Below are 15,152 nucleotides of genomic sequence, written 5' to 3' on the forward strand. Positions count from 1 at the left end.
ATAGAAGCCCCCTTAAATATTTAACAGTGGCACTGGTGCATAATTATTTAGTCCAGTGGTTGTTTTTTTTTTCAAGTACCAGCTGGAGTATACATTTCCAAAGATTACGAAAGCTGGAATGTTACAACTTGCAGCTATATTTTGTAAACTAATCCCAATATTGTAACTAAGACTTAACCATGATTCTATCCGTCAACCCGCGCGTATGGCTATTATTATAGAAATTATGAATTTATTATTGGCCTACATAACACTTGAATAATGATTTATCTACTTAACTGGTATACAACGTGTCTACACTCTGGACAAAGATGAACAGAACGTGTTGATTAAGGTATTTTTAACCTATGTATGTACAAAGCCTCATACCAAACGCCACGTTTTAACGGAGAAATCCAAACCGGTGGTAGATTTTTTGAACATTCATAAGTGTTTGTCATAGCCTAAATTGAATAAAGATATTTTGACTTTGAATGACTGATTAAGAGTTTTGTATTTTGGAACATAATATTATTATTATCTAGCCTGGATTGATTGATTAATTGAGGCCAGTCGTCGAGAAATACGTCCAGAGGCCGTATTGCCTAACGTTTCTGACGTTCGCGATCGCAATCAGATGACAGTTTTTTTTTACTTATGTGAAATCTGTCATTTGATTTGATTCAAACATTAGGCACTACGGGCTCTGGTCGTTCCGCCATCTCCGTCTGGCCCTACCCCGCCGTCTTAGTTTGGATCATACCTATAGTAATTTATTTATTTTAAAAATAGTTTTTTAAATAAATTTATCTAGGTAATTATTTTTTTACAATATTAGAACATTCCTGAGAAGGCACTCTACGCGGGATTTATTTCAGTCTATGTCCAGAGGGTAGACTTGTTTTATAAATAAAAATGAAAATAATATTTATTTTATTACGTGTCTGCTTAATCGAGGGGCTTGCAAATGCTTAAAGCAGGAAGATTTGGTATGAAAGGAACAGTTATAGTTGGTTTATGTTTATTAAACGAAGCCGTTGTATTAATACTACCAACGTATCAGCTATAGTTCTTTTAAATAAATAAATCTAAATATTTACAAATATGGTTGGAACTACATGGAGTATTGATAGGTAAATAAAGTTATTTACTCTACCTTATTAGACAAATTATTACAAATGCACTAATAGAATAATAGCAAAATTCTTTAAAAACTTACTTCGTAAACTTTGAGTGTTTAAGTAAATACTCAAAGTTCGTAAAAGCCTCTTAGTACTGACCAAAAACTAGTTAACAATTCAATGTAATTCTAGCATGTTTGTCAGTTTGCATTTAAGGGAACAACGACAGATATTGATATATCATACGTACAGTCAAGGGCAAAGATATCGACGCGGCCAAAGTTGCAAAAATATGTATACACGGCTTTAATGTTAAGTGCATAAAGTCGTGTATATATATTTTTGTAACTTTGGCCGTTTTAACTGCAATAAAAAATCACAACACTGAACTAACTACAACAAGCTTTGCCTGGCAACACCACAGGTTCTGGGCACGCTGGTCGTGATAAGCGTGTCGACGCCAATCTTCCTGACGGTGATTCTGCCCGTTGGCATCCTGTACTACATCATCCAGCGGTTTTACGTGTCCACGTCGCGGCAGCTCAAGCGGCTCGAGTCCGTGTCGCGGTCGCCCATATACTCGCACTTTGGTGAGAGCATCACGGGCGCCAGCACCATCAGGGCCTACGGTGTTGCTCAAAGGTAATTTGTCTTTCTTTTACTGTTTTCCATTCGTTTCTAGCAATAGTTCCAATTTTTTTTTTATCTCGAATTGGCAGTGTGCGTGCATTAAAACGAATAAGATCTAAGAGTATGTTTTTGTATAAATGTAGGTTTGAATCATGAACGTCTTTAATTTGTTTTTAAGTTAAGTGTTAACAATTTACAATCCCAGAGCCCGTAGTAGGTACATATGTCATTGACTGGATCGACATTTCATTAGGTTTGTAGAGGAATCGGAGCGTGGCGTGGACCACAACCAGTCGTGCTACTACCCTTCGTGCATTGCCAACCGCTGGCTCGCCGTGCGGCTTGAGACCATCGGCAACTTCATCATCTTCTTCGCGGCGCTCTTCGCCGTGCTCGGCCGCGACAGTGTCGACCCTGGCATCGTTGGGCTTTCCGTCAGTTACGCGCTCCAGGTATGCCACGAAGTTTTGGTTGCCCTAGTACGGAGTATCTCAGACAATGGAGGAACATCGCCTATCGCAGGAATAGCGAACGAATAGCACGCGTGCCAGTTGTGGCACGCGACAAAAATTTGGGCACGTCACTAATCAAAATCATTGAATGTGTGTACTTCATTGATAGTTTTATTTTCGTTCATGCAAAGACTAGATAAAGAATCTTTGATGGCACGTGATAGATTATTGTTTTCATTAAAAAAAAACACATTTACCAATAAGTGAGTCCTATACTAATAGTCTATTTTTTAACTATCAAGTACTGAGACGGCGATATCTTTTCTCATTTGTTACAAGCCGACGTTTAAACACGCATAACGTCAAGACTTTAGTTTATGTTTGAATACATTGGTCTCTCTTATGTACAATGTACACATCATGTTATGTATAGTGTTATGTACAATACAATGCAAGTATTCTTTATTTAACACCAAAAAAGCAGTACAAGTTTACAAAACAGACAGAGAGTAGATACCTATTACAATCATTTTTAGGTATACATTTCTTATAGGTATTAGGCACTGCATGCCCTTAAATCTATTACATATTACGTTTTACGTGTTTATTGTAGCAAACGCCAATCATTAATTATTTTTGTCACTAAGAGCAGAGAGCGAAATTAATTAAATGTTATTGCATATCAAATATAGGTACCAGTTTGATTGGTCTAGCATAACAGAACTTAACTGAACCATCTTGTTGTTTTCAGATCACTCAAACTTTGAACTGGTTGGTGAGAATGACATCTGAAGTGGAAACCAACATTGTAGCAGTGGAAAGGATAAAGGAATACGCTGAAACGGACCAAGTACGTTTATATTAACTCTATAAAAGATCTTGCGAAATAAGGAAAACTCTGACTTTGCCGCACTTATCAAAAAAATCTTGATAATGGCATCAGAGGCTCCCTGCGACAGGGTTCCACCGAGTATCACATACGATCTTGTCAAGGTATAGTGATAGTGAGTACTGTCATTAATAAACCAGAGAGGCATTGTAAGGCAAAATTACGAACAGTTATAAGTGGCTCAACAATTTCTCTTCGCGATTGTTCCTACATAGAATGCGTTGTTCGTTTGCAGGAGGCGGTGTGGACGGTAGCCAACGGTCCGGGCTCGACGTGGCCGGAGACGGGCGCACTGCAGCTGGAGGGGCTGACGCTGGGCTACCGCGCGGGCGAGCCGGCGCTGCGAGGCGTCACGTGCGCCGTCGCGCCGCGCGACAAGCTCGGCATCGTCGGCCGCACCGGCGCCGGCAAGTCCACGCTCACGCTCGGACTGTTCAGGTAACACACTGGCCTGCCCACACCGCTGTCATCAGCTAGAGGGCTGACGCTGACGCTGGGCTATCCGCGGGCGAGCCAGCGCTGTGCGGCGTCACCACATATTGTTATTCTGTCCCGTAACTCAGGAGACATCAGGGATACACTTTGTTAGCAAAATGTTTACAATCTCTTAGCATGCTTAGGAGATGAGCTATGAAGGAATTGCCTTGAAACTGTCACAGCGCACTTATATCATACTTTTAATAAGCAACTCAGGAAACGTTACCATGGCAACAAGTTTCACTAAAAAGTTAATTGACTCATTTATTTAATTGTCATTTCAAACCGCTGCCGTCTCCTCTCCAGGATCGTGGAAGCGATGTCCGGCAAGATCATGATCGACGGCATCGACATCGCGACGATCGGGCTGCACCAGCTGCGCTCGCGCATCACCATCATCCCGCAGGACCCGGTGCTGTTCTCGGGCACGCTGCGCATGAACCTGGACCCCTTCGACGCGTACTCCGACGACGACATCTGGCGCTCGCTCGAGCACGCGCATCTCAAGGTCTTCGTCCAAGGTCAGTCCGGCAAATCATTCGTTCATTGCTATTAAATAAGTTTTTCACTTCTCATGCTCGTAAAGTTCGTGTTTATGCTAGATCTAAGCGACTTCTTATGCTCTAGTGCATAAAGTATAAATCTTCGTCTAAGACCAAGGTAATCAAAAAAAGGTGTCAACAACAGCCACAAACAAAAAAGTTTCTACTATTTTTTATTTACTTATCTAAAACTAAAAAATCAATCAAAATAAAACACTACAAAAAAAAGTACTTATTATAATGCATAAAAATGAATGATACTTACATAGAAAGTGTACAATTTTTGCTCCTATAATAGCAACCTATTTTTTTTCTCGCAACCTAAATGTAAAGCAGAGTGTAAAACTCGAGTATTAAATCCATTTTCTCCTCGACGTGTCTATCCACTCGCCGTACCAGCTCGGGTGGCTATATGAACGTCTTGGGTAAAATGGCTCATTTTATGCTCTTGTTGTACAATCTACTATTACGTCAAAATTTATTTTTTTAAGACAAGCTTTCTTGCCGACTGTACTTTTGTTGACTGTTCTTACATTGTCATCCAAATTACATTACCGTACCAAATTTCAAGTCGATGCCATTAACCGTTCAGCAGTTCCGTCCTCTGGAGACGATCTGGGCTGGACCACCAGAGAGGCACTACTAGATTATTGTATTGTCGCCAGATTTACGTAAGTAAGCCAAATTTCAAGTCAATCTGACCACTGGAAGTTGGTCAAAACATACATACATACATACTGACATACATAATATTACATAAATTGCAAGTTAAATAAAAGCTTCTAATAACAAAAATGGCTGGCTTTAGCTTTCGATCGACTTGACATTACGCGAAACAACTTGCTTAATTTTGAAAGCCGTCCAGGGTTAATTCGAAAACGAAGTTCTTATCGTACCGTCCCTCTCACTCTCGTATCAAATAATATAAGCGTCAGCGGGACGGCAAGATGCGAAGTTAGAATTTTGCACTTCGTAGTACAGGGCCTGGTTTCAACTGTCAGAAACGAACACTATGGCTGTTCCAAATACGTTCGACAATAAGACTGCGGTTCTACATCATAGGTTCTCAGCATGGGTGGTAAAGTCAAAGAAGAAGTCTTTCGCGGTAGAAGCAGTAGAACACTTAAAAAATAATTTTAGTTAAAAAAAAACTAAAAATACTTTTCATTGGTCTGGCCTAACTGCTCCATCATCTGACCATGGAAGCTACAAGCTACCATCAGTCAAAAAACACTCTATGACCACTCTAATAAATAAGCCCAAACACATCTAGGTTTCGGCATTCTGTCTTGGAGTTTCAGTGCCTGCCTGATTGCTTCATCATCACATCAGACTCTGAATACCATCCTTAATTAAAATTCCCCTAAGACTATTTTAACAATTTCAATTTTCAATCATGTTTCTTACATACTAAGCTAGCAAAAAGAAACGTACGGCTTTTCAGGCCGCTTAGCTCTGTTAGCTCGATGACGTTTCTTTCCTCTTATTATTACCTCCGGCTCGGCGTCTTCCTTGGGTATTAGTAATGCTAAATACAGCCACACACATCGCGATAGCGTCAATGTTCGATGTATCGCGATGCAAGTAGCCGACTAATAAATAAATTCACGAATACGATACTCGGGCGAAGCCGCAGACACATGACTCCACTGTCAGTAAATGCGGGCACTTAAAACGCGATTCAAACTATGTGATCTTGCTCTGCATTGCTGTGTGGCCAGTCACATTCGCCCTGTAGGCCGAAGGCAAAGTTTTATCGCAATAATTCTATCGCGATGGGTCCCCTTGTTTACCCATATTTTTTATGTCATAATAGTACTTGTACCCAAACTGTAATCGCATAATTATATTACGCATATCTTTTTTTACGATTAACCAATGTAAGCCGAATGAGCTTTACGCATAAATTAGTTACGCAGAAAGTTAGTTACTAAAGTTTTTATTACCCAAGCTTACCAACCTAATCCAATCTACTTCTCTGGAAATTACTAACTAGTAGGTGGTAGTATTTTTAAAATGCGGGGATATGACTGTGACAAAGTCGTCGAAGCCCCGCTTCGCGGGGCTTCTATTTTTAATCTGGGGGACATAAGGTAACTAACGAACCTATCCAGGTTAAAAGGGGGGTTGATTATGTTTGTTTTTAATGCGCGGGGCTCTGCCACCTTGACGCCCCTTTTTTATGGCAGTGCTTCTTTTACTGGTGGCTGTTCGTTCCGTTACAAATACAATTCTAACCTAACCTAATAAATAACTTATATTTCTAGTTATAATTATATTGTTTTACTATTTACCGTTTTTATATTTACCATACTACACTAATCAAGAAATAGTACTTAATTTATTTTCGGACATAGATTTGCATAGGATTTCGGGTTATCAAAGTTCTGCTAAATTACATATATATATGCTAAACAATATTATACATTATAAAATTCGACCATGTTAATATTATGCTATGCAAGTAACACCTGTGATGTTCCAGCAAAATAAATCATTTCATTTCATTTCATTTCTAATATAATATTCGGAGAAATAATCATCCGGTTTATAGATAATTATGCCGAACTAAGTTTCGGCGTAAATAAATTATGCGAAACCTGTTATGTGTAATAAGTTTCGGACATTAACTAATTTAAAATAAGGTACTGTAAACTAACAGTTATGGACATGGTCTGAATTAAACGTTTTTGAATTTTTTGAATTTGAATTAAAAAATATGCCAAATCGATGTCCACTCCCTATCGCGATCTGTGTATGATGTTTTAAACCTTCGTGATTTTCACTCATAATTAGCATAATACCACACCACAATCGGGACTTATCTATCACGCTAACAAATGAGTAATAATTACCTCGTCGTTTACAGTGACCGTGGTCACGAGTAGAATATATTGTTTTTCAATCCAATTTATGAAAAGTGTTAACAAAGACGCCATTTATCCGACCACAGACATTCAATGATGTGAAAACCTAGAACCTATTGCAAAATAATTAATCTGTTCAGTAAATCGATTAATTTATTAATTGAATAGATCAAAGTATTTTTGTCTATTTTATTATTTACAATACTTGATTTCATTCCATAGACTGTTTATTCAATTATAAAAGCAGTAACTATTTTTAATTTTAAGGAAACTAAATAAATATCGCTTATTCATCCGCGCATTAATCGATTTTTAAAATGTCAAATTCTCCACTATCTCTACGCTAGGCTAAATAACTTCAGATGTAGACGAAGATTTGTCAAATGAATTGAAATAAAGTGAATTTTGGTGAAAAAAGTGATTAGACAACTAGTTAAAAGACACGAATTATAGATAAATGTGTTATTGATTCGATCCAGTGAGTGTTTATACAAGAATTTTGATGAAATGGTGGATAGGCATAATATAATGTGATGCGTTCAAACCGTTGAGGTAATTATTACTCGTTTGTTAGCGTGACAAGTCACGATGTGTGTACCGTAGCATAACGGTATGTGTACATTGATCAGGTCTGCAAGCGGGCCTGCGGCACGAGATAAGCGAGGGCGGCGAGAACCTATCAGTGGGCCAGCGGCAACTGGTGTGCCTCGCGCGCGCGCTGCTACGCAAGACCTCGCTCCTGGTGCTGGACGAGGCCACCGCCGCCGTCGACCTGGAGACTGACGAGCTCATACAGGTGAGGGGGCGGGGGGGTAATTGGTCAAGGGCATGAATATATGTACGACTGTACGTTACCAATACGTCAAAATATCTATACACCTATATGCCAATAACCGTATAAAGTCGATGTTTTGTTCACATATATTTGACGCTATAGCTGTTTAGATATGTATGCCCTCGACTGTACCTGACCGTGAGGCAGCGACAACTGGTATACCCGACGCGAAAGAGGTATCAAATATTGACCGAAACAACTTAGGGACACAAGGCATACAACTTCACACATAACTAGTCATAAGCATAGATAGGGTACCCAAGAGGGGACTGTATTCGAATTACAGAAACATTAAACGAGTCAAGATGCCTTAACTTGTTTAAGTAACTCAAGCAATTAGTCTGTAGTGACAGAGTAATAACAATGGCAAGGAGCTCGTAAATTTCCTTTTCACACCTCTCCTTCAGAAAAGTAACTTTTCCTCCCTGACGAGAGGGAGCAAAGTGCAACTTTTCTGTTCAAGGCTTTTCTAAGTGGTTTATTGCAAATGCCATTTTTTGAACTTGATAAATGTATAGCCACGCTATTTTCTATGCTGGTTGTTCTTTAATAAGATTTAGATTTTTTTTTTCAAGTTTCTTAATGCTCGGTGTGAAAAGTTGTATGAGCCACTCGGGAGCAAAATTATTTTCATCTTGGGCGTTAACACTTGAATCCCTCATTACGCTCAGGATTCTACTTTAGAATCCCTCGCTACGCTCAGGATTCTATTGTAGAATCCTTCGCTACATTCTGGATTCAATGTACGCCCTCGCCGTAAATACACCATTTTGCTCCCTCGTGACACAAATAACTATTTTCTCTGCAGAAAACGATCCGTTCCGAGTTCGCGTCGTGCACAGTGCTCACGATCGCCCACCGGCTCAACACCATAATGGACTCGACGCGCGTCATGGTGCTCGACAAGGGGCAGCTGGTCGAGTACGCGCCGCCCGCGCAGCTGCTCGCTGACAAACAATCCATCTTCTACAGTATGGCTAAAGACGCCGGCCTCGTATCATAAGCACGAATCACCAAATTAAACCATAGTCACGAGTGACACCTGCTAAAATTTAAAAAAAAATTGTAAAAAAATATCCATATTCAATATTATAAATGCGAAAGTGTGTTTGTTTGTTTGTTCGTCTTTCACGCCGTAACGGAGCGACGGATCGACCTGATTTTTGGCATAAAGATAGTTTATGGGCCCGAGAGTGACATAGGCTACTTTTTATCCCGGAAAAAGCACACTCCCCGAGGGAACAGCGCGCGATAACCGAATACAACGCGGGCGGAGCCGCGGGCAAAACCTAGTTATTTAATATGAACACCTCGTTCCCTAAACAATGCGTTTTTAAATAGCAGTTGTCAAATTTTTATGAACAACATTTTGTGGCATGGCGAGATATGATTAGAATTAAGCATAAATAGGAACTATGATAGGAACTAAGGTCCATTTGTTAGACTCTGTTTAAAAATGTAGGATTATTCAAACGATACTAACTCGGCATAGCGTACTGCCGTTCGGTGTTCCACTATTTTTATTTTACCTGTTATCTGCTGCTCTGCGACAGTTACAGGTAGTAAAAATCGACTTATTTTAAAATAACATTTAAATTTTGGCTTCAGGGAGTCAGTTAGGGAAGAATCTTTTATTTAATGCTTGCTTAGATTTGAATTTAGTTGCTAAACTTCACAGTGGCATTAATAACAATCGGTGTATTCTGGATAAGATTTTCTCCAGGGCTTTAATAAAAAAGACTATAGCTACACTTAAATTGTGCTGCGATATTTTCTTGCCTGCGCGTCGAATACCATCGCTTTGATGTCCGCAACATGAATAATACCTTTATTTTCATATCGAGCAATAACAGACCATAATTAATACATAGGGCTCCTGTTCGACTATTCGGCCATCGCTTGATTTAAACTAAAAGAAATAAATATAAAAACAGTTTCGTCGCTTTTGTAGATACAAGGGCATAAACTGCCGTCAAAAATCGACCTCTAGCTTTTACATAGAATACTGATCAATTAACAAATTGTTTTGATTCATTCCAAAATTTATGCTGACAGGGGTGCAGGTTTTGAGCCCTGATTCAAGTGCTATTAAGACTATAATATTTGAAGCATTGGAGTTATGTTAGTTTGTTAACATACCTAAATCAAATATTTACACGCGTTGTAATTTTTAAATTATGTTCGCATAGTCACCAACGGGAACTATAGAGCTTAGTAGAGATTTTGTACCACACGGGTATTTGCAGTGACTTATACTTTATACATACCTGATTGAATAATAACTGCTTACCATACATTACAATGCAAGTAAAATATTATTTAGTTTAACGAAACTGATCAGGCTCATGCCTATAGAAAATAATGTTTACTTTGAACTTAGTACTTATTGTGGTTGATTTTAATCTTTGACATTATGAGACATTTTTTTTACTTTTTGATACGTATTTAATTGTGAGGATTTTCTACGTACACTGCCTTTGTATTGGGCGTCTAACATCCGATTTTTATTAATGGTCTCGAATTTATTTAATTTAATGCGTTTTAAACTTAAATATAGTTTAATTTTAATGGAAAAATTACGTTATAGTTATAGTATAACGTGATCACATTAATACTTATTAAAATATGTACTTATAAAATAAAACATACTTTTCATCAGCATATTCCTGTTATAAATTACGTTTACACACTAGGTAATATAATTTACTTCATATATGTAGCAAAATGTACTTACAGGTAGACTTACAGGTTTATTCTTTTGATACGAAATATGTTTTTTTTTTTAATAACATCATTGTTATGATGTCTCAAAAAAATAGTTTTTAGTAGTGTACTAGTGCTACATCAGCGTTCAAATTAATGTTGTTCGCAATACCTCAAAAAAAAAGTGCATTTATAAATGAGTACCGTAAACTGCTCCAACTTTGCCCTCTGGCCCCAACATTGTCTGATTCGATTTAGAGTCGATGACTAGCACCCTTCTAGATTTTAAAACTTTTATCCCCCCGTAATAATAATTCCCGTGTAGATAAAAGTTTAAAACCTATAAGAGTGTTAAGTTATCGACTCTAAATCGAATCAGGCAATGTTGGAGCTAGAGGGCAAAGTTGAAGCAGTTTACGGTAACAGTGCTCCACTGTGGGATGTTGGATAAATATTTTTATTTAATTACCAGTAAAAATCAGGTGGTATGGCGGGAGCTGCCGTCCCAACCTTGGGTTTCTCATTCGTCACCACATCGCGGCAGCTCCAGCTCCCTGTGTGTCCGAAGCAAATGATTAGATCAGTATTTATTTGTATAGTGATATACCTAAAAATTCGCCTTTATAATGCATAAGTAGTTACTATATGTTGTTCGAGAAAGATATTTTTATAACATAGATACATACCTTGTTGCTACTGAATAATACAAGGTGGGCCCTGTAACAGGCGCAAAAAATTAAACCACAGCTTCCACTCTTACTTACAACTTTTGAAAATAACTTGTATTATGATTTTTATTATAGTTTAAAGTTTAATTGGACAAGCAATGTATTGTGAAATCCGGCATTTTGTTACGTGACAGGCGATGTCATTTAGGCTATTGGATGCCGTACATTGAAAATACCATTTATCTACACCCATATAGTAAATCCTCAATTATGCGTTCAAAAACCATAGGTAATGACCAGCATTACGACATTGGATTGTATTATGAACTCGGCTGTATCGTAATGGTCATTACGATACAGGTTTCTGTATCTTAATGAGATTTCAGACATCATTACAGCACGGGGGGGGGGGCCGCGACCACGTGCAGCAGCAGGTCGTCGCGGGCGCAGCTCGTGGGGCAGACTACCTACCTAGTTCTCGTTAATGCAGGTCATTCTCAATGGTTCTTGAACACATGATAGAGGATTTAATATATGGATATAGATAAAATATTGTATGCAACTGTACGTGATTAGGCCTTAAAACACTCATGTGACCCTATTATGAAACGAGGCGTAGCCCAACGTAAACCTCGCACCCTCACACTCGTGTTTTAAAGACCCCTATTATGATACAGTTGCATAAAATACTATTATTTTGTTTGGAATAAACATAATGATAAAATTACTTAATTTTTGAAAGTTTCAGAACTAAAGTAGTTCCATTTGAGTAGCAGAACCTGTTATAATTTTTTGCTCCTGTAACAGGGCCCACCCGTTATACAATTTAGAACACTTAGGGGCTGTTTCACCATCCATTGATTAGCGTTAACCGACGGTTAAATGTGATGCCGTCTCCGTCTATTCGAACGAAACAAATAGAGACGGCATCACACCTAACCGCCAGTTAACACTAATCAATGGATGGTGAAACAGCCCGTGATTGTTTTAAACTTATGTACCTACACATTGAAGTTTAAGAGCAATATGATGTATAGTTAACATAGGACTTTTTTTTAAGAATTCCTGTTAACATTATTCATGTTTTGGGCACATTTACTGTATTTTCCGGTTTCTAATGTGGAAAGAGCACATTGTTTTAAACAGTTAAGAATCATCTTGTTTATAAACTATCACTACCCCACACTACCCCACGTTAGTTATTATGTACTTATGTTTTGTCTTTTTCTTTAAATGCGATTTATCCTTACTAAAGAAAATTATAAAACATTGTTAGGTAAAAAAGTTTATAATGTATTATAATTTGCAGGTAACATTTCAATTGCACTGTTGTTATTCAGTTGCCTATTGTCATCAACCATCATCAAACTTGGAATTTCAGTCAGGTCGAACCCACGTACCAATAGCCATTAGCCAATAATAATTAATTCCAATAAATAAATAAAGGTTTTTTATTAATACAAAACTTTGGGAAGGTAGTGATTTTTTTTTCTTCATTTGTAATTGTACCTATTTGCAAAATTATTACATCGGTAGAATGACCTACATTATCTGTCAACCAATTTTAACATTAAGTTCCATTAGCGTAGCGGCGTGAAACACAATGTTACATTTTGCTAATATTTTGGGCGTGATCAACTTTGATTTTGATAATTAAGTAACTTGCCTTAATATTTTAAGCATTTAACGTACTTATCCATGATGATCCACTGTTGTGATTTGAATTTCTTGCGCACGAGTACCTAGTGTTTACTTTACCTTAAGAATTCAAGTTTTAAGTTCTATGTTTCACTGCACGTAAATACTTAATTATAGACGCAATAGATACGATTTTATTATTGTTATAATTATTAATTGATAATAAAATTATTTGTATTTCCTTAGTGAGATTATTTATTTCGGAAACTTCTACATACAATCACAAGCTATTGCCCCCGACTCCATCTGCGAAAAAATTGTTTATGCAATTTTCCCCAAATAAAAACTAGTCTACGGTGACGGCGGTCAATTTGAGATGTCCTTCTCAAATTATATCCATACCAAATTTTATCTGAATCGGTGAGAGTTCGCCTTCACATACTCTCGCATTAACCCTTTGAACAATATTTTTTTTAAATATCCATGAATCGAGAACTAACAATATACCGAGTGTGGCCTGTGATATGAGCAAATAATTAAAACGTACTCGTCAAGCTGGACAACATTAGTTCAGCGACTTTTAGAAATAATTAGTTTTTAATTTTTATTACATTTTTAAGTTTATTCGAAGAAGCAATGTAAAGCAAAATGCTTGATGTTTGTAGCGTGACAGGCGATCATAGTTCTTTGTGTTCTGAGATGGCGTACATTGATACGTTTATCAGTTTTTTTTTTAAACGGGCATCGTACTAATTTGTTACATTAGCCCATAGGGCAAAAAGTTAAGAAAACAAAATATTTCTATATCTCACAATTGAATATTACTAACACTTTTCACATCAGCCAACCTGAAAAGCATTAACGCATGTCTGAGGCCGGCTGAGCTAAAATACCCATCCCATGTCATACTTGTTCAGGTTGGCTGCTGAAACCAACGCTTCCACGCCGCACACATTCCTCTGAAGGGAAATGCCCCTGGGCATCTTTTCTCGTACCGCATAATTCACACTCGCCAATTTTCAAGTCTGAGTTCGGTTCCAACCAAGTCTCAGAGACTAACGCTACGCTATGTATAGGTACTTGTACTCTTTGCGCTATGTCTACTTTTTCTTGTGCCAGTAATATACCAAATTCCATCAACTTTGGTCTAACAATTAATATAATTTGGGTAATTACTTCAATTTAATCCTATCTAACATCGGGTTATTTTTTAGGGTTCCGGAGCCAAAATGGAAAAAACGGGACCCTTATAGTTTCGCCATGTCTGTCTGTCTGTCTGTCCGTCCGTTTGCGGCTTTGCTCAGGGACTATGAATGCTAGAAAGCAGTAATTTTGCAAGGATATATAATTTAAGCTATGCCGATAAAATGGTACAATTAAAGTAAAATAAATATTTTTTTTTTAGTGTACCTCCCATAGACATAAAGTGGGGATGATTTTTTTTCTCATCCAACCCTATAGTGTGGGGTATTCTTCGATTCAGTGATTTGTTTGCGAAATATTCAACTTTAAAGTGCAAATTTTCATAAAAATCGAGCGTACCCCCCCCCCCTCTAAAATCTAAACCGGTGGAAGGAAAACTGAAAATATTCATGATGTAGTAAGTATATCAGACTTTCAAGGAAAACTATAACGGTTAAGTTTGCTTGAGAATTATTAGTAGTTTAAGAGTAAATAGCAGCCTAAGGTATAAAATATACCTAAACTATGGAAGATTCCGTATAAAATACGAAATCCTTGGAAAAGATATGACTTAATTTTTTTGTAATGGCTACGGAACTCTATTTCGGGCGTGTCTGACACGCTCTTGGCCGGTTTTTTAAGTAATGACAAAAGTAGATTTTTAGTTGCTTGAAACGTGTACTTAAATAGTTGATATATAAGAAATAACAATACATTTCAAATTGACAAAATAGTTGATATGGATGGCAAGGAAGTGATGTCATAAATAGCTATAGTCTGTCAAAAAAGTGAAGAAATTAAATAGTGGTAACACAGTAGTGTCATCCCTTTCAAACCCTATCAAACCAAAAAGGGAGGACACTACAGTGTTGCCACTTTTTAATTTCTTCTCTTTTTTGACAGACTATATGGTCATACAATACGGTATTTGACAACTCCTGATTTTGCCATATCTTAATATTATTATGAAAATATAGATATACAGATAGTGTTTAGCGAAGAGAAAATTTAAATCGGTTGAAAATTGGATTTATAGTGATTTTTTGAAAAATATATATACCTGTCTCTTTCTCAAACGCCTTTCTCTATGCAGCAAGTATGGCGGTACTGGCGTGTGACGTCACATGCCAGTATGTCTTTCTCTGTCTAATCTTGAATTTCAAACATTT

General features: G+C 37.5%; 1 protein-coding gene across 4 annotated transcripts in view; it reads left to right on the forward strand.

The window, feature by feature from the left end:
- The window catches only part of MRP (Multidrug-Resistance like Protein 1), a 53,722-nt gene extending 40,676 nt beyond the window's left edge, over positions 1-13,046 (forward strand). For all 4 annotated transcript variants that reach the window (XM_074093274.1, XM_074093272.1, XM_074093273.1 and 1 more), the window contains exons 20-26: positions 1,525-1,742; positions 1,984-2,182; positions 2,934-3,032; positions 3,307-3,509; positions 3,855-4,069; positions 7,587-7,753; positions 8,601-13,046. In XM_074093274.1, the coding sequence (XP_073949375.1) occupies positions 1,525-1,742; positions 1,984-2,182; positions 2,934-3,032; positions 3,307-3,509; positions 3,855-4,069; positions 7,587-7,753; positions 8,601-8,795 (1,296 nt within the window). In that variant the 3' untranslated portion in view covers positions 8,796-13,046. The remainder of the gene's footprint in view (positions 1-1,524; positions 1,743-1,983; positions 2,183-2,933; positions 3,033-3,306; positions 3,510-3,854; positions 4,070-7,586; positions 7,754-8,600) is intronic.
- The last annotated feature ends 2,106 nt before the right edge of the window (positions 13,047-15,152 follow it).

Source organism: Choristoneura fumiferana, chromosome 10, assembly GCF_025370935.1.
Source record: "Choristoneura fumiferana chromosome 10, NRCan_CFum_1, whole genome shotgun sequence".
NCBI classification, from domain to species: Eukaryota; Metazoa; Arthropoda; class Insecta; order Lepidoptera; family Tortricidae; genus Choristoneura; species Choristoneura fumiferana.